At 38.2% G+C, this 20,727-nt stretch overlaps 1 protein-coding gene across 1 annotated transcript; it reads right to left on the bottom strand.

Moving 5' to 3' along the window:
* Nucleotides 1-1,113: 1,113 nt before the first annotated feature.
* Nucleotides 1,114-20,213, bottom strand: crispld1a (cysteine-rich secretory protein LCCL domain containing 1a). Its single transcript, XM_053611790.1, has 15 exons — nt 19,772-20,213; nt 18,830-19,123; nt 11,515-11,633; nt 11,090-11,222; nt 10,390-10,505; nt 9,743-9,843; nt 8,856-8,987; nt 8,113-8,173; nt 7,539-7,605; nt 6,291-6,421; nt 6,163-6,206; nt 6,007-6,079; nt 5,773-5,848; nt 4,097-4,230; nt 1,114-1,830 (listed from the first exon to the last, which is right to left on the bottom strand). The coding sequence occupies exons 2-15, from the start codon at nt 19,064-19,066 to the stop codon at nt 1,779-1,781; spliced, it is 1,476 nt and encodes a 491-aa protein (XP_053467765.1). The 5' UTR covers nt 19,067-19,123; nt 19,772-20,213; the 3' UTR covers nt 1,114-1,778.
* Between the last annotated feature and the right edge of the window lie 514 nt (nt 20,214-20,727).

Here is a 20,727-nt window from a genome sequence, read left to right as displayed (position 1 = left end):
GAACAGGGGTGGAAAATACTTGAGTAATTGTACGTTGTTACTGTAAGTGCTATTTGGAAAGATTTTTTTTTTTTTAATTTAATTAAATTTTTGTAAAAAAAAAAAATTATAATTTTTTGCCGCTATTATTGATGAATAATACTTGAAAAACCCCCCAAAACTTTTTAATCCTTACATTTCATTTTGACCTTTAATGCCATGATTTAGTCGTCTAATTTTCTCTTGCTTAGCTGCTATCGCATTTTAAAATCAAATTCACTTCAACGTAAAAATGAAACTGCACATGGCTTTGCTATTTATTGAGTAAAGGCAATTTGCCAACAAATCTAAAAAAAAAAAAAAAATGAATAGGTTCAAGTTTAGTACATATCCTAGCTAGGTTTTTTTTTATTTATTTTTTTTATTTATTTTTTTATGCCACACTTGTATTCAACAGATATATTTTCTGTATACCAACAGAGCAGGAATATTAATTAGTTATAAATTCATATCTGGATTCCCAATTTTGATTAATAATACTTGAGTATATTTAAGTGTTGATACTTTTTTTTTTTTTTTTTGATGTTTACTAAAGTAGATTCACCAAAATTTTACTTTTAATTGAGTGTTTTTCTTTGTTTTGTATTATTTTTTTTATTTATTTATTTATTATTTTTTTTTACACTACCCATTTATACTTCTACTCAAGTAGAAAAATATTACTTTTAGGATTGGGACTGCTTATTTAACATTTTAGTAGTGTATCAGTATTTGCAGTATAGTCTTGTGCTTTCAGAGGGTTATTTTATAGGATGGCCACCAGGTAATGAACCCAGACTAAATTAAGCCAAACTGTTCAAAGGACTATATTATGCCACTATCGGTTGTTTATTGAAATTTTTGCCTTCTTATGGTACATATATTATCCAATTAATATACATTTTTTAAACTGTATCTTAATTTGATGTATCATATTGTAATTAATATAAAAAAAATGAGCATTTTCTGTTGTTTAGTGTATTTTAGGCCAAAAAGTTTTTTTATGGAAATGTGGTCATTATTGAAAAATTAACTTCCTTACAGATTTTCACAAGAAAAATTCATCTATAAGTCACCGACTGTAAATACGGCCCAATATGTCAAACATATTGCTCAACTATAGATGGATTTACTTTTCATGTCTCATTTTCTCAATGGGGGAGCAAGTACTAACCTCCACAAAGCCAAATAATGCTTTACGTGACTTGATGTTATATAAAGTGAGGTCCAAAAGTCTGAGTGCACTACCAAATAATTCATCAGCTACGTATTACACACAGCTTATGTATTTTAATACAGTATTTGGTAATTGATAGTTATTTTTAATTGTAATAATAATAATAATACATCGCAAACAATACATCTGTGTGAAATCGGAGTACATCTGAATATGAACGCATTAAAACTTGATATGTTTTGCCTTTTAGCCAACAAAAACCCAGTGATCTGGATTTTTTATTTATTTATTTTTTTTTGTGAAGTAACATGAGAAAACCATTCTAGTAACATACACAGACTTTTGGACCTTTTGGATATTATATTCCCTGTATTGTCCTCTAATTAAATGCTTCAGATTCAAGATGAGAACATCACAAAGACAAAACAATGCATACAACTTCCGCGAAACAAACTGAACAAAAAATAGCAAATATGTACAGATCTCCTCATTCTTCTCCACCTTCTGACTGTACTTAGCTAAGTAATCACTCGTGTAAACAACCACCAGAAAAAAAAAAAAGTGATTAGAGTTCGGGATGCGCTCAAATGACTGCAAACACTCGGAACGCTTTTCCTCCTGGAGGGTTCTGCATGCTGCAAGAGACAGAGAATAATGCGTTAGAGACCAGCCTTTAACTCTTTTCACCAGGGGATAAAAAAAAAAAACCTGTCTGTTTTAGGGGGTACCCATATTGAACTGGTTCCAGGATTGAATTTATTTGTGACGTCACACTTCACAGTAATGATTAATGGCTCATACGAAAGTAGGCTTTAAGAATTAAAAAAAATTCATAAGTATTTCTTCTTCTTCTTTTTTTTTTTTTTTACCTAGCCTACTAGGTTTAAATACTATCATTTTATTGTGGCAGTTGTATACAGTGTTTCACTATCAAAAAAGCTGTAGTGTCTGTTGTATCTCTGTAAATGTTATTGTAGAGAGGTATGAATTGTTTGCCCAGCTGGGAGCTCAAACCTCTCCCCTTTCCTGTCGCCCTGCTTACCAGCAGCTAAACACGGAGTCACGATACTCTACACACAGGAACCCAACAGTCTCCTGACTAATCTGTGGCTGTGGCTCAAGTGGTAGAGTGAGTTGTCTACTAATCATAGGGTTGGTGCTTTGATTCCCAGCCCACATGACGCCACACGCCGAAGCGTCCTTGGGCAAGACACTGAACACCAAGTTGCTCCCGATGTCAAGTTAGCGCCTTGCACGGCAGCCCTGCTGCCGCTGGTGTGTGGGTGTGAATGTGTAATGAGAGACAGTGTAAAGCGCTTAGCAGAACCGCTAAGGTTAAAAAGCGCTATATAAGTGCAGACCATTTACCGTTTAATCTTATATCCGTTTATACTGATTGAAAATGTCAACTTAAAAGTCAATTTCCATTCCTCCGGCTGAATGCAATGGAGTATCCTCGGAGAAAAGGTTAGCGACATTTCAGTCGTAGTGAAAGACGATAAGAAAAGTACAAATAAGGTGAGAATAAAAGTATTTTGCAGTGCTCAGTACTGGATGCTATATAGCAATTCTTTACCAACTGGTCACATTGACCTTTGGCTCACGATCCAGTGCGTCCATGAGTTCATTTGCCTCAGTATTTGTGTTTAGATCACACTCACAGTGCAAAAACCAAGGATACAGTCGAATTTATATCTGGTATTTCCTATTATAAGATTACAATAAACCAAATATAAGAATTATTTAACCTACTTGGAGACATTTTTACTCGTTTTAAGCTTTACATTGTCTATACTCTTTAGATCATTTTGATTCTTTCTAATGCTTAAAATGAACAAAATTAGCTGCTAACAGAACGAGACTATTTCAAGCTTGAAATTAATGAAGAGAGAGAAAAAAAGGCTAGGAATAGGTTTAATACTAGATCAAATTCGACTATATTCAAGATATTTTCACTTGCTAAAATGTCATTTTTGGACATTGCTAGCGCATGCAATTTGATCGAGCAAAGGACAATAAAAATGCAGTGCACTTGTGTGTTAGACAAAGTACTGAGTATTCACCGCTCTTTAACTTTTTGCCCACATTGATTAAAAACAAACAAACAAACAAACAAACAAACAAAAAAAAAAACCAGAAACAGCATAAAGGCAGACATCCTGTCTCAGCGTGATCAGCGTATGCACTTGGATTGATTGATTGATTGATTGATTGATTGTTTATTGTTATTAATTCATTTAAAGCATCAGATTTAACAAAATGGAAGACTGGCCCATGCACAATAATGATGAATAATATCGTACATGCTAAATATTGCGATATATAATCAGCACATGTCTTTACCAGCGCATGTAGTCTGTTAACTGTCAATTATTAATGAACAAAGTCCATCTCAGTTTCTTTGCTTTATTTATAAAAATCATTGTTTTCTTTTCTGACGAAATAAAACCAGTGCTTGGTAGTGCACTCAGGATTTGGAACCTGGTATAATCTGTGGTTTTATCTTTGAGTGTGACTGGTACGGTTTTTGTTTCTAATCAGCTTTGCAGTCATTTCACAGGCTTGTACCCTGCCTCTCATGATACATTAAAAACTAAATTATGTCCCCATGCGCCTGTGGTGTTTGTAGCTTAATGTTAGGTTTGCAATCTGATTGCACAAAAAAAAATCGTCATACTTCTATAAAGAAACCCCGGACCATTACGCACGTCGAATCAGCACTTGTTCTTACTTACGATCAGGAGAGTGCACTGGGACGGTTCTTTACAGTAATCTTTGATTAACACACACTTTATCATATCATAGATATGAATGAATATTTTTGAACTTGAACTGTACAGCACTGGTGTGAATCTGTACGGATTTGTAATCAGGAAATCATCTCGTGTGATATGCGCGTACCTCTCAGACGAAACGCTGTTTTGATACGAGCCGGAATAGTACAGCCTGTTTTCCACTGGCATCACGTCAATGTAGCCGCCCTGCTCGCTCTTTATCACGCCGGCGTGAATTGCTGATCTGCAGATACTGGATTTCTGAAATACAATAATCGTGCAAGGGAGAGAGAAAAAAAAAAAGTCATACAAACATGCTAGCCCTCTATGTGGTTTTTCTTTGTGTGACTCACCAGTAAAGCATTGGAGAAAATTCGATTAAACCATTTAAACATTAAACCAATACATCTTATTATTCAGTTACTCACCTTAACACACATTAGTCACTAACTCCTATGAATTATTCAGTGTAACTATAAGAGAAGGGTGTGTAGTTATGAGAGTGAGTTTTGTACAATTTACAGTTTTTTAAATTACTACTCTACGTTTCCAGCAATATATTGTACATTTAAAATAAACCTAAAAGAACTCGCACTAAAAGACCAATTTCAGAGCTTTAATAAACCAAAGTTTTTACTAGTATATAAACTTAAACTCGTAGAGGGTGTGTGTTTGATACTGATTTTCAGAAGTTGACATCTGAGAGAGAATCTTTACCATTCACACTCAAGCCTACAACAATGGATATCCCACGATGCATTGCATTCTCTGGTATCATACAGTACACCAGTCTGCTGCTCTGATTGCCCAATCAGTTACAGTACACTCCCGTAAAATAATTCAACAGTATTTCGCTGTAAAATAAAAACTGTAAGTCCGGACCTGCGCACAGGTTTTATGAGTTTAATCTGGTGATGGAGATTTACGTGAAGAAAAAAATAAAATAAATAAATAAAAAATCAGAAGGGGAAAGTCAACCAAAGCTAAAATTTATTATTATTTTTTTTTTAAATGTCTTCCAAAATGTTTCATACTTTATAGTTTATATTAGAGAGCCTTTAAGAACGCCTTTGACAAAAGAATAACGTATTGAAATCATTCTCACGGCTGGATCGGGGAAGCCGTCGGAAGTTTGAGATGGACCTTAACGTGAAAAACACGGCAAGTACATCACACATGACACTGTTGCCAAACTTATTAAAAAAATTCAAAAAGACTGGAAGCGTTGCAGACCAACCGAGAAGAGGACGTCCACGTCAGAACATCCACTGACGAAGGAACAACTGACGTGCTGCTGGAAAACATAGTCTCCTGTGTGTAGAGACTTTTGGGACACCCTGTATATAATCTGTATATAATTGGACTAAAGATTTAAGATCTTACATGTAGATTTTGTTAAAATCTCAATACTCCACTAGAGTATTATATATATCCATCCATCCATCCATCCATCCATCTTCTATACCGCTTAATCCTTTTCAGGGTCGCGGGGAAACCTGGAGCCTATCCCAGGGAGCATCGGGCACGAGGCGGGGTACATCCTGGACAGGGCGCCAATTCATCGCAGGACACAATCACATACACACTCACACACCCGTTCATACACTACGGACACTTTGGACATGCCAATCAGCCTACCATGCATGTCTTTGGACTGGGGGAGGAAACTGGAGTACCCGGAGGACACCCCCACAGCACGGGGAGAACATGCAAACTCCACACACACATGGTATTACATATATATATATATATATATATATATATATATAAATTTTATTTTTAACAGTGATGTTCAATGCTTACATCTGAATAGACTCTGGTCCCGATGACTCTGGAGACTTGAGGGTGTTCTTGCAGACAGTTTTGCGGACAGTAGATTCTATAACGCATATATTAATGTGTGATTTTATCATTCACTTGGCATTTTAAAAACAGATTTGATCATCCTTTTATAAAGCGCCATGAGTATGAGATGTAATTGCACAGTGTACTGCTTCAGTAAACTGCTTAATGATAATGAAAAACTGGACTCATTACCTGGGGCAGTGTTTAACAGGGCTTTCATAGCGGCACAATGTAGACACTGTAGTCTCACATGTAATAACTTGTACTTCAACAAAACAGGACATCAATGATTAGTGATACAGTATTAATAATCTGTTTACACAGCCACAGCATTGACATCATACTTACTGGACACTTTGGACACAGTGAAGGAGTTGGCACTCTGATATTTCCTGTAAACGGCACAACCATTACGTTACATTACAATACTACAGAGTTACAAGTTTACACTATTAGTTGTTGTTTGATCGACTCACCCGAGAGACTGAACTCCATTTTTGTATGATTTGATGAAAAACTCCTGCCTGCCCATTCTTGTGACATCCATCCAGCCGCCATTGTTATCGATCACTCCGTAATGAAGACCGGCTCTGCAGATGCTCGAGTGCTGCAAAAGATGATGCTGGATGAGTTCTTAAATCAACTAACACAGAAAGTGCATTTTCTCGGAATCTGGTAATCGAAACTCATTGAAAATCTTCACGTAATTTAAGAATATTATTAATGCATTGTAAGCATTTTTGTAAGTGTATATATATATCCATCCATCCATCTTCTACCGCTTACTCCTTTTCAGGGTCACGGGGTGTGTGTATATATATCTATATATATATAAAAAAAATAATGCACGTACATTATAAAAGGAATTTAAAAAATGGGTCATGCTGTTGTAGGAAACTAATCCAAACTTTTTATCCAGTTGTTGTTATATTTAATGTTGGAATGTCCATGAAACAAGCTAGTTCCTGGTATTACTTACAGTACGTTATTTCAACTGTTGAACTGTATAAACAATTGTTCCCTCACCATCATCCCTTTTCCAAGAGATTTTTTTCCCCAACATATCTGTGGTATAGCAGAGCTTTATACAACAGTTAGTTCCGGTCCACTAGTTTGACTGGATGAGCGGTGTTCCAAGAGTGCTTATATTTATTATAACTGCACTGGAACATTTCACTGTGTGTATCACGCCACTCTTCTGTGTTCACCACATTAAGTTCCACTTTCTAGTTCGAAACAGTCAGTACAGTAGAGTTAGCAACCTCATCAGCGGGCATGGCAAATGATACTTTTTAGTAATATAACTTTTGAGTTAAAATATGAACGCTCATCAGATAAGGATGAAAAGGAAGACGGGATGGCAAGTTAGCCAGAATCACTTTTAATGGGAATATACAAATCAGCGTGGGCTAGCTCGCCAGCTAAAGTGAGTGTTGCTTCTTCGGGATCTTTTTCTGCTAGCGGAGCCAAAATAAACAGAACGTTTGACCATATCGTGTCCGCAATGCCACTCTATATTTAACTTCTTGTTTATAGATCTGTTGTATAAAAGCACAAGCGAGAGTGTTGTTATATTGAATACTGGTACGGCTGTGATTCAGCTCTAGGCACGGGAATGCAAGGGTGAGTGTGATATTGCTTAAATGTTAAAACGTTACAAATCACTGTTAGCAAATCGCTAAGGTTAAGCACTGCGATAAAAAAAAAAAAAAAGACGTGCTTACCATTTCGTAATACACAGTTCCGATCACTTTTGCAGGGCTGTCCAAACATCCAGCTGGACATTCATACCTGCACAGAGAACAACATTCAGTAGTTGTATTATATTATAAAATTGTAAGTGCACTATTGAGAACCTTTTTATATAATCAGTTATTAAATGCTAATATAAGTCATATTTCTCCAATCAGACTTTGAAATCTTATGGGCTCGTTTGGATGATTTTGAAATGGATACCTTAAATATTATCCCGAAACAGTGATACACAAGTTTCCCCCCTTACTTCAGTGGATAATCTTACCTGGATGCTGTAGATTCGTATCTAAAACCTGCTGCTGTAATCATAGAGACAATCCTGTGTTCATCCCAGGACTCTTATTCACAATATGCTCATACTGTACATCCTTTCAACATACATAGTACTGCCTGACTGTACTCTTCTACACCTGCATGCTGTAATGATTTACAATCTCACTATCACCCTATGCTGTATACTTTACCAGAACCTGTCAACAGTGTTTAGAAGCTAAAGAAATCAAATCTGGTAAGTATTGAATCTGTCTTGGTTACCATTCGTACCTGTTACATGTCGTGCCTTTACACTGGTCTCGAAGTTTCGTGTCACATGTTACAAGTTGTGCTGCCAAAAAAAAAAAAAAAAAAAAGAACAGTACAGCAGACTTTTGCATGGCGATGCACTTTCTTCAGTTCGCATTTTGCACATTTCTACCGATGCTCTCGAAGAGCAGTCTAAGGAATTCCTGGTACTGCGAGTTCATCTACTTTGGTTTCAGGAAGTCATTTAAATCCCGCAAAACCGTCAGCTACCCATGAGCAAACACTCTCAGCGAGGAGCTCGCTTTCAGTAAAAGGAAACCAAACCTGCATTCCTGACCCAGGCTCACAATATTATATACCATATGTGTTTGACAATGTGTAGAGAAATAGGAGACATGGCAGACCCCCACCTGCTAAACATCAAGGAAATGAACGAAAAAAAAAAAAAAAGAAAAAAATCATGAACTGGCAGTGTATTTTCTTCTATGAGCTATCACTGTCGACATACATTTTAAAGCGATGTGAGAAAGGAGCTGGAAAAGTATTGAGTTAGGGAAACGTACTGATGAGATCATAAAGTTATGAAAAACAAATCCAAAATCCAGACGACTGGACAATGATGATAAACATTTTTCATAAGTCCAAGGACTGAGGAGGCGGGGTCAGGTGGGTGGTTCCAGAGACAAGTTTTTGCATTTTCTACTGATTTATTTTTTCCTATGAAAAATTCAAAATTGCATCTGTTTAGAGAAAAACATGCTTACACATCTGTTCGGTGCTCAGAACAGTGATGCTGTGTGTGTGTGAGTGTGTGTCGGGGCGTCTTGTCGTGATCGGTGCTTCAGGTTCGATGATGTTGTCTTCCTCCGTCTCCTCGTAATAGTACTGATTGTCATCTATCAATCAAACAGGACACATAGAGTCAGATGTGGAAATCTGAGTGCAGTATATTTATGGTTATTAATAAGTTGCCAGCAACAGAGTAGTAGTGGTGGTTTAGTGGCTAAGCTTCTGTGCTAGTGACCCCAAGGTTGTGGGTTCAAATAACAGCAGTGCCTGTAGCCCCCTTCAGCCAAACTCATTTTTAACCCAATTTTCTCTCAAAATGTGGTCATTTTTTGCAAATACACATCAACACATCAACACAAAAGCCAGCAACTGGGTTGGGTGAAGACTAGTATATACTTCCTCAGAGGCACATGAAGCAAACCAACACAAACGCTGCTCTTGCTATGTCACAGGGCAGCTTGAATACACTTGGCGGAAAGTGTTATCTGCCCTTTTCCGTATACATGAGCTCACAGACACCCAAGATTGGTTAGTGTCACTCTGACTGCCAGGGCACAGAGTAATGGCATCCCTCCCATGACTGGTTGCACTCTCTTGGACCCTTGGCTACGGATGTCTGTGGTGTCTTCAGGATTTGAAAATTCAGGACAATTTAACACTGTGCCATAGGAGCCTATGTGCTACCGTTTAATGTCGCAAGAGTTTTCAAAATGAAATCAGACAGATTTCAGTTTCACACCGAATAATATTATTGAATAATAATAATCAGCAAAAGAAAGTGTGCATTAGTTACAAAAGTTAGTGCACTGAGACTTTCAGACATTACGGTATTGGTGTTTGATCAGATGCTGTGATATCATACCTTTATAGCACAGATTGTCTTTACATCCTCCTCCATAGCTGGGTGGACATGCTGAGCATGGTGTACCATGTCTATATGGAGCACTTCCCCACCAGTTCCCTCTGCACAAGTCACACACAAGTCATTTACATCACAATGGCCATTTTCTTATTATGCGTGGGTTAAAAAGTAAGATTTTTCAGCATGAAACTGTATGTGATTTGCTTTTTTCCTGGGAGATCTACCTCGTGTCAGTAACCCTGTGCATGGGAAGGGCTTTTGGGATCCTGTTTCCATATGTGGTGTGTATGTTTTAATGAACTGTAATCAGCCATTTTTAAGATTTTCATGGCCTTTGGAATATGTGCCAAAATGGGCAAAATGGCAACCAACTATATATAGTGTTTGTATGGCATTTCAAGTTTAGGCCTTAGAACGTGGCCTAACTGTAAGTTCTGCTCCATATCATTCTTGAGGTAACGTTTCATCATGGTTGAATTGTGGCTGTTGGCTTTGGATCAGTCCATTCCCGTCGTTCCAGAGAGGTATTTGGTCCAGAAAGGGGTGTTTCGGCTAGTACTGGGCCATCATTTAATAAATATCTTGGAATACAAAGCTGGCATGATAAAGCGCATGAATATGTTTTTGAAATTGGGAAATCCACTTACTTTGGTGAGTAATTGCAGACCAAATAAACAGCCTTCGTCCAGATTTGTCCCCAGACGTTCATATTATAGCACACGTTAATGGCACAACCGATTCGACTGCTGGTTGCCCAAACAAGCTGCATATAATCACAAAATTGCAATATAGACCATAGGTTATACAGTATTCACTCTTACACCATACACTACACAACACCATACTACATTATATAAGACAAAAAAAAAGAAAATGCCAATATGAGTCCAATACATCCATCTTCTATACCGCTTATCTTTTCTTCGGGGTCACGGGAAACCTGGAGCATATCCCAGGGAGCATCGGGCACGAGGCAGGGTACACCCTGGACAGGGTACCAATCCATCGCAGGGCGCTGCGATCACATCACATACACACTCACACACCCATTCATACACTACGGACACTTTGGACATGCCAATCAGCCTACCATGCATGTCTTTGGACTGGGGGAGGAAACCGGAGTACCCGGAGGAAACCCCCGCAGCACAGGGAGAACATGCAAACCCCGCACACACAGGGCCATGGTGGGAATCGAACCCCCGACCCTGGAAATGTGAGGCGAACGTGCTAACCGTGCGCCGAGTCCGATACACTGTTTTATTCTTAGATAAACAAAGTAGATGATGAACAATGGATCACGTTTGGTTTTAAATAGATTGTTGAACAATTATGATTTGCACATACCTGTGTGTAGTGAGCACACACCGGCCCTGAACATCTGAATGGGCAATAAGGATTACACTCTTGAGGATATGGGAAGGAATAATCTTTAACTTCATCGTACCAGGCCTGAACATGAGATGTAGGAGGGCGATACCTGCAGGAAACACACACACACACACACACACACACACACACACACACAACATGACAAAATGATTTAGACATCTGTATGTTTGTCAGGAAAAGATGCGTGCAGAATCAACATGGCTGTTTTCCTTCATTTGTTTGTTTATTTCTGTACCAAATGGTAGAATACATGTATTACTAACTGCTATTTTAGGGGGGAAAATGCTACAAGACACAATACCTTTGAGCAAGACTTTGTAGTCATGAGCGAGAGAGTGAGAGAGAGAGAAAGCGAGAGAGAGAGAGAGAGAGATACAGACCTTCCCCAATGAACTCCTAGGTTCTGGCCGATGTAATTAAGCAAGCCTTCTGGTCCGTGTTCCCATAAACATGTCTCAGCCCATTCTTCAGCAGATCGCTCCAATTCAGTATCCCAAACCTGAAATCACACACATTTTCCCCTCATTTCAGTACAAAATTGGAGTTTTTAACATTATAGCCATATTGTGTGCTAACTAACTAGCTCAATAGCTAACTAGCGTGCTAAACAATTAGCTTTATATCTAACTACAGTGTTAACTAATTGACTTGATAAATAATTATTATGCTAACTAACTAGCTTGATAAATAGTTAACATGCTAACTAACTAGCTGGATACCTAGCTAATGTACTAACTAACTACCTTGATAAATAACTTGTGTGCTAAACAATTAGCTTTATACCTAACTAGAGTGTTAACTAATTGGCTTGATAAATAATTATTATGCTAACTAACTAGCTTGATAAATAGATAACATGCTAACTAACTAGCTGGATACCTAGCTAATGTACTAACTAACTACCTTGATAAATAACTTGTGTGCTAACTCAAAAATCTTCAACAAGTATCATGTCCAGATGAAGGAACTGCAACAATACAACCCAATATGGACAAAATTTTTAATAGTTGTTTTTTAAAAAAATTATTTGATGTGTTTCTGAATGCAATGCACAAGCGCACATACTGGACAGTTTCAGCAAGAACACATTAGAATGTGGGAGCAAGAAAAAAATTGCTGAAGCAAGTCCTTTGGAGACTTTGAATACATTTCTTTTTATTTGAACTACCTGCATAGTAGAAATCTGCTACCATGTTGAATACCTAGCATGCTAGCGATTGCAGCAGGAGTCATGTAGATCAGGAAGGAAGGCAACAAGGGTGCATTAAATACCGAAACAAAAATGTACGCTTTGTTTCCAAGCCTATAGTACATGTACTGTCTGCCGTACATAAGAGCTTAGCTTGCTTTTCTTTTCTTTTTGAGCTGTCCAACCACTCTTTCCAGTCTCTAATGCACTCCATATGTGGCTTACACCCTTTCCCCCCTGTTCTGTGGGCACAGTTTCTCCTTGGCAGGTAAGTCTCATGTTCCTCTCCGGAGCCACTTAGGAATGAAAGTTTTCCTTTAATCGGCTGACCCACTTTTTTTTTTTTTTTTTTTAATTTTTAAAAAGTAAACAGGAAGGAGTTGTAATTATGTCTGGGATCATTTACTTTAATTCACCACTCGTACACTCATACACCACTCGCCTACACAGAACCAGCTAGCTCTTTCACAATTCACACTTTTGGCCTTGTTGGATGTCCCAAAGCACAGACCAATTGCAAATCGGAACCAATAACTTTGCCTAAAATAGCAGCTTTTTCTCTGTAATGAGCTGCATGAGGCATTCATCCTGTGGTTGACACCTGGAAATGGGATGTGCGGTGGTTTGTAAAGGCCCTTCTCCAAATGAGGTTTTTAATAATTGAATAACATGGATGAACCATAAATAAATTGGCGACTGCTGAGTGCCCTCCATTGCAGCAGAGCATGTTAAGTGAGTCTGAGCACTGAACATAAGTCCATTTGTATCCATTATAGAAATATCTTTTGTTTTCTTGTTATCTTACTGCACTGTAAAAAAAAAAATTCATCAATTGTTCATTGTGGCCTTGATTTCTGCTTGATTATATACAGTGCATCCGGAAAGTATTCACAGCGCTTCACTTCTTCCACATTTTGTCATGTCACAGCCTTATTCCAAAATGGATTCAATTCATTATTTTCCTCAAAAATCTACAAACAATACCCCATAATGGCAACGTATGGGATACCCCCAATACCCCATAATGGCAATAAGGCTGTAACATAACAAAATGTGGGAAAAGTGAAGCGCTGTGAATACTTTCCGGATGCACTGTATCGTGGATTCTGTCTACTGTAAATCTCATAGCTGCACATAGTAGAAGTCAGCATTGTCAAGGTGGCACTGATAACACACATCAATAATTACTAACGACACGTTTATAGAGTGCTGCAGGGATGACGTAGTTTTGTAGCCCAACCCGGAGGTTAGCATCACCCTGGTTCCCTCGACAAAAAGCCAATAGGATTTTTACATTGGTGTTTGGATTATTGCAGAAAATAAGCTCTGCGTCAAACAAAAGTTTATGATTCTTACACATTTTATTTATCAAGATAAACTTCACAAGTGAACACAACTTATGAATTTTGAAGCCTAAATACAATCGGCAGAAGTTAAAAGCTAAAGTTAGGCTATAAACGAACACCACTATAAACCAACGGTCACATGACTTCAGCATCACCACCACTAAGCTTCCGACAACTCTTTTCGATCTTTATTATAGCACTACAATTTGAAAAAAAAAACAAACAAACAAAAAAACACTACAATTGGAAAAAACTATAAACTGATAAATCTCCAATTTGGAATTGTTTGAAAGAGCGTGAGTATAAACACAACGAGGTTGTAGTAGATGAGTTTTCCTGGTCGGCGCCATGACGTTTAGGGTCTCCGACAACATCTGCAGTCCCATTTAGCCACCTGTTAGCAACCGCCCTTTGCAAGACACGTAAAAGCTTAACAAAATCATGAATGGGGTATTACTGATGTGTTTTATGTCGTAGAATAAAACGTGAAAATATTACCCACAGATCTTATTTCAGGCATTTAACCAAAAACCCTTTCAAAAAACCCATTGACTTTAGCATGATGGAACCGGAAGTGCAAAAATGCTGACTCATTTCCGGGTTTTAGATCTCATTCCTGCACCGCTCTACAGGTATGGACTTATAGATGGATCTGATGAAGCCTGATGAAGCGATTAGAGTACTGTAGCAAAGGACTGTAACATAACTATGGCAACACTAATGGGACAAACATTAAACTAAGACTGCAGCAGTAGGTGGAGCTTAAGTGCCATTTTTCAGCATGTTACATTAATATAGTTGACAGTGTACTGTATATATTGATTTTTTTTTTATTTATGCAGATAGAATTTAGGATGGTGTGCCTCACATTCTGGAGCAATTAAATGCCTGGAAAATAAACCTCATAAATATATGAGGATATATACAATACGCAAAATTTTTATGTTTTATATAATCATGACCATATATGAAACATGAGATACTTTTTTAATTATTGTTTTCAATTTTTTTTTTTTTTTTTTTTTTAACTTTTGACTAGGTTTTATTAGAGTACCACATCGAGGGCTGTACATTTTCACAATCAGATTCAAAATTGCATTCACACCAGTAAAAGGATTCTGTTTTTAAAACCTCCTGAACAGGAAACTCCCTCTGAAAGCTGACGGCTCAGTAAAGAAAACAAGGCCCTTCTCACACTCACTGACACACTGGTGTTTATTTCATTTAACACCTCATTTGCATCGAGTGTTTTTCTCATCTGGTCGCATTCCAAGAAAGTACAAACAATTCCAATGAACCTGCGGGCGCTCATTTCCTCTTGCAGGGATGGGAAGAAATAGTAAGAGAGGAAAGTGAGGTCATGAGTGTGTGATGAAAAGAGTATGTAAGTGTGCATACAACACAAATGAAAATGTGTAAAATAATAATAATAAAAAAAAGCCAGACAATGTACTTATTATTAGAAATTGTTAGATGTATGCATCAATCTCTCTCTCTCTCCTTCTCTTTCTCTCTCTCTGTAGCAGAAGGGCACTGCATGCAGATACAGGTCAAGATCTTCATGTTCACATCGAACATCAGAATGTACAGGAATGTAAACTGAGTGACTTTGACCACGGCATGGTTATAGATGCCAGGCAGACTGGTTCGAGTATTTCAGAGTATTCCTGGGCTTTTCATGCACAACAGTGAGTGGAAGTTCTATTTGCAGAGACGCCTCATTGATGAGAGAGGTCAGAGGAGAATGGCCAGACCGGTTTGTGCTGACAGGAAGTCTACAGGAGCTCAAATAAACACTCTTTGCAATCGGGGTGCGTAGAATAGCATCTCAGAACGCACAACATATCGAACTGTGGGCACAGGTTCACTGAAACTGGACAGATTGGAAAAAGACCAGGGGATGGTTTGGCAAAAAATATAGCCAGTGCGATTGAGTGTGTGAAGGTTTAGGGAGGGGGCGGTGGGACATTATCTGTTCCCATAGTGCTAATAAGATGTACATGTCAGTAGTAAAAGCAATGTGTGTATGTGTGTGTGTTTATATATTAGTGGGGAACATTGCCCCCCAAGGATAGGAATATCTGACACTTTTGTCCTTGTAGGGACATTTCGCTTGTCCTCACAAAAACTGCTGAATTTATTAAAAAAAAAAAGTAAAAAAAACTTCCCCTTTTGGTTACTGTGGTTACGGTTAGGGTTCGGTTATGATGTAGGAATAGCATTAATTAGCTACATTAATAATTATGTCAAAGGAAGGTCCTCTCAAGAATAGTAAGACAAGCATGTGTGTGTGTGTGTGTGTGTGTGTGTGTGTGTGTGTGTGGTCTCCTACTGCTTTAATGAGGCTTTATAAATGTAAACAGTGGAGAAATGGCAGCGCATAAAAGAACCCATTGAAAAATAAACAAACCAATCTCAGACAGTAATATCAGCCAAAATGAGCCGTTTCACCCCAGTCAGACTTTAGTCCTCTCCACATGTCTCCTTCCTTTTTGTTTTCCCTCCACTCTTCCTCACATCATCTGCTCCTTATACTTCTTACTCTGTTTTCTCTTCTTCTCTCCTCCCATCGCCCCCCCAAAACCCCCCAAACCCCCCAAACCCCCTCCGCTTAACCATAATTTATCCACCGTCTCTTCTACCAACTTGAAACCGTAATAGGAGACAGCTAACTGCCGGCGTGCCGGCTGAGCAATTTTTTTCTTCTTCTTCTCTTTCTCCTTCTTAGTGCTATAGAATAAAAGTCAGATATGACTGTATTACGTTGAACGTCCAATTGAGTAGGGATTTACAATTATTAAAGAGGAAAAACATTCTAATCGGATTGATACCAAGTATCAGCTGATGCTCTGATATCGATATAGGAAAAAAAAAAAATCAGGGGATAAAAGTGATCTGTACATTTCTACATTCAACAATTAGATTTGTTTGATTGCATATTGAGTAAATTGAAGGATAATAAAGTTGTAATTATGATCACAAACCCTACAATATATGCATGCGTCACCCCAAATGTAGTCCCCAAATGTCTATAGTTTGTGTCTTTAATGTTGCTCTGCATCCACAAGGCTAACAATGGAAGGAAAGGAAGGCTGAAAACAAGGATGGAAGGCTACATCACCCCAAAATTCATTTCTGCACAACAATTCGATTAGAGATTCAGAAACGTACGCAGCATTATAGCAAGAACGTTTCTTAAACGCAGATACACCTAGTTCTTGTATCTGGATTGTACCCTGATACGCTTTTAACTCGTCGTGCTTGTTGGCTGGATTGAAATCAGATTGAAATGTGAAATCTGTGGCACGCATAACTAATAACAACGTCCAGTGAACGAGATATACCACATTAGAAGCTATATGGTTTTATGTTTCCTTAAAAGCATCAACATTGGCAGGAATACGTATGATATGGTGTGATTTACTGAAAAGGCATTTGTTTTTTACTTACTGTAGAGGGAGCCGTTTAGCTTGTTAAATGTGGCTTGGAAAGATGGATGTATTGATGCTCGTATAACATCCGGACATCATGTATTTATGACCTATTACATTAGCTTCCATAATTAGATTTAAATGCTCAGCATCATGTGTTTTTACAGCTGCGTTTTTATAAGGATGATCTCTATTTGAGATAATCTTGATAATCAAGATGCACTGACATCCATCTATCCATCCATCCATCCATCCATCCATCCATCCATCCATTTTCTGTACAGCTTATCAAACACAGGGTCACGGGGGAGCCTGGAGCCTACCCCAGGGAACTCAGGGCACAAGGCAGGGGACACCCTGTATGGGGTGCCAACCCATCGCAGGGCACAATTGCACACACATTCACAGACCCATTCACACACTATGGACAATTTGGAAATGCCAATCAGCCTACAATGCATGTCTCTGGAATGGGGGAGGAAACCACAGTACCTGGAGGAAACCCCCAAAGCATGGGGTGAACATGCAAGCTCCATGCACACAGGGCAGAACTGGGATTCGAACGCACTGCCGTTGTAAGTAATAATTTACAACTGGGGAGATTTACCCAGATTTGCTTGTTACCCAGGTTTATAACAAAGCGCTCTTGATTTCTCGATTGTGATTGGTCAGAAGGTGTTGATGATGCGCTTGTTCTACAGCACAATGTAGTGATGTAATATAGTGAAGTTTTCTTAGAGGAAACGTTTTTTTTTTTTTTTTTTTTGGAAGGAGTCTCCATTTTCAGAAACAGAGTCAGAGGTAAAGCAATTTCTTTCAATTTCCTGACAATGTAAAGTCTTCACAGACGGTTTTGCAGGTTCCCTGTAACACAAACTGCATACTTTTGTCTTATTAACTTCAAGAGAGAGAGATAGAGAGAGAGAGAGAGAGAGAGAGAGAGAGAGGCTGATGAGGAAACATCTGTTTATAATATAATGTATGTGATGCAGTAATATACTGTATGTGATAGCAGGGATGAACTTCCACAACGGTAAACATAGCAGTTAAAGTATTAAAAGAATGAAGTGTCAGTGTTTAGTGAATAAGAAATTCACGGCTGTGGTATAAGAGGAATAAAACATTTCAGGATGTTATTCATTTTATGGCATTTTTGCAGACATTTTTGGCTCATTCCTTTCTTCCTTACCGATAATACCGACCTAATAAAAGCGATCATACGTCACCGTATGCGCTTTGCGTAGATGCTTGAAGTTGATTCGGCCATTTCGCGAGTGCTGAATCAGCCCAGTTTCATCGATCTTTGCAAAACGAAGTTAAGACAGCCCATTCGGAGACAACTATGACACCATCGTGCATAGAAAAGAATACACCTTTTGTGTGCCTCTCGATTAATTAAAAAAAAAAAAGTGAGGAAATGCTGAAGAAATCTGCTGATCTGGATTTCTACACCGTGATCATGCGGTGTTGTGCAGAATTCTACCTTTTTATTACATCTCTTAGTGAACACAAGTACAACCTTTCACTCACCTCATCTCTGATATTGTGTTAAGAATCCTGTCTTTGACCAGAACTAAATTCTCTCTGAACTTCCTGTTCACACACTCCCACCACAGTAATGAACCCTGACACGTGATGCTGACTCAGTTCTGCACTAATCTGTGCACTGTGGACTCAGACTTTTAAACCTCACTATAGACACATTAACGTGTACGCTACGTTTCCATACCATGTATTCCATATTGGACGCTGGTGGATAAACTTGACCTCGGAGTTTGTTGTGCAGGTCCAGGATGGCTTGTTTATCGATGGCGCTGATTGCCCGCTTCCCTCTCGGTTTTGCTACGTTTTCATCAGCATATTTTTCCAACAGAGAGCTCAGCTCCGTGGCGTTAAAGAGAGTCATGGAGAAAGCGCTCTGGGATAAAAAAACCAGAGTAAGTCCTCTTAGCCATGTGCGACTCATGGTGACGTGACCTTTGACCTTCGGGAGATGGAACTTTGGATAACAGCGTCTCGGTGTCTGTAGGCAAGAAGAGGGAGATTAGAGCACCTCAAGGCCAGGGGTAGAAATATGGAAGCTTTTTAGCGCAGTATTAGTAGTGATTGAGGGGTTTACAGTCTAAAATGAACAGTAGATCTCAATTTACATAATAGTTTCCAACTTATAAAAAATTTACAACTTATATTGATTGGTAAAACGGATTTATTTTTGAATCCGGGTAAAATAATATTAGCTTACGCTGAGTAGTAAGTACACTTAGAGCTGAGCTGCAATCAAGGTACCTTGCAAAAAAAGTATGTTGTGCGGTTTCTGATTTCCTTTCATTAAAATTACACATTCCATTCACCAGCCTCACGACTTGTATTGCACATGGGGTACAAATTAGTACCCCAGTTACAACACACCCCAGCTTCTCCAGAAGGAACTTTAGTTAAGGAGCAGGCTATATGAAAAGTGATGAATGTGCAATTTCAGCTAAATATTTGAACCGGAAAGTTACAAAGGTTATAATGTGACACATGAAATTGCTCACAGGTTCAGCAGGCATAAAAACGATTTTTTTTTTATAAAAGACTTATTGAGGTTAAAGTTAAAAATTGCATTTGTTTTTGAATGCTGCTTTAAAAAAAAAAATAAAAAAAAATGAATATTAAACTATATACATACGTGTAGGATCTCCTCGGATCTTCTCCGGCAGCTTAAAAGCGCTCATTCAGCTCCTATGTGAGATCGAAGTGACTAACAAGCTTCCTGAGAGCAACGTGCTCTTAAACCGTACATCCAAGATGTGAATGAACTTCTCTTCGGTCTCCTCTGGTTCACTAATGCAGCTCTGCACCAGGTTTGGATTTATGCTGAATTCAGCTTCTGGTGTCGAATATCGCGTGGAAAACACACCTCTATATCCAACCCATTCAGAGTTTAGCTGGACTTAGAACTGGAAATGGTTTTGTGTGTGTGTGTGTGTGTGTGTGTGTGTGTGTGTGTGAGCATGTTTAAATAACTTGATGAGCCCAAATGTCCCCACAAGTTCAAAATGGTCAGATATTCCATTTCTATCCTTGTGGGGACATTTGGGCTGGTCCCTATGAGGAAAACTTTTGTTTTGCTTCATTTTGTTTTTTTTAATTTATTTTAAATGAATGAATGAATGAATGAATAAATAAATAATAAATAAATAAAACTAGAAGCTTTTCTTTTGGTTACTAAGGTTAGGGTTAGATTTCAGTGTAACATAGTATTCATTAGCTGCATTAATAATAATGTCGGTGAAAGGTCCTCAAAAAGAGAAAAAGAGAGGGAGAGAGTGAGTGAGTGTGTGTGTGTGTGGTGGTTTTGGATTTATGCCACCCCTTTCTTGTCTTTGTTAGTGAAAAGATGAGTTGACACTTTTTGCTTTGAAAGATTCCAGTTACGTGAATGCCTATTTTAAAAAATGGAAGGAAAATGGGGGGGGAATGGAGACATTAATACAAATAAAGGTGATGATGACTTTCCAGCCTCGAGTTCTGAATGTGTTCATTTTGTATGTACACACATGCGTAACAAAATTCAGCCATAACTGAAGCTGTAGTAATGTTCTTTATCTGAGGCTTTGCTTTGTTTTAAAAATGGAAACTTTA

This window comes from Ictalurus furcatus, chromosome 23 (genome assembly GCF_023375685.1).
Source record: "Ictalurus furcatus strain D&B chromosome 23, Billie_1.0, whole genome shotgun sequence".
Taxonomy (NCBI): Eukaryota; Metazoa; Chordata; class Actinopteri; order Siluriformes; family Ictaluridae; genus Ictalurus; species Ictalurus furcatus.
The sequence above is the reverse complement of the archived record's forward strand: the minus strand, read 5'-3'. Positions and strand labels throughout refer to the sequence as shown.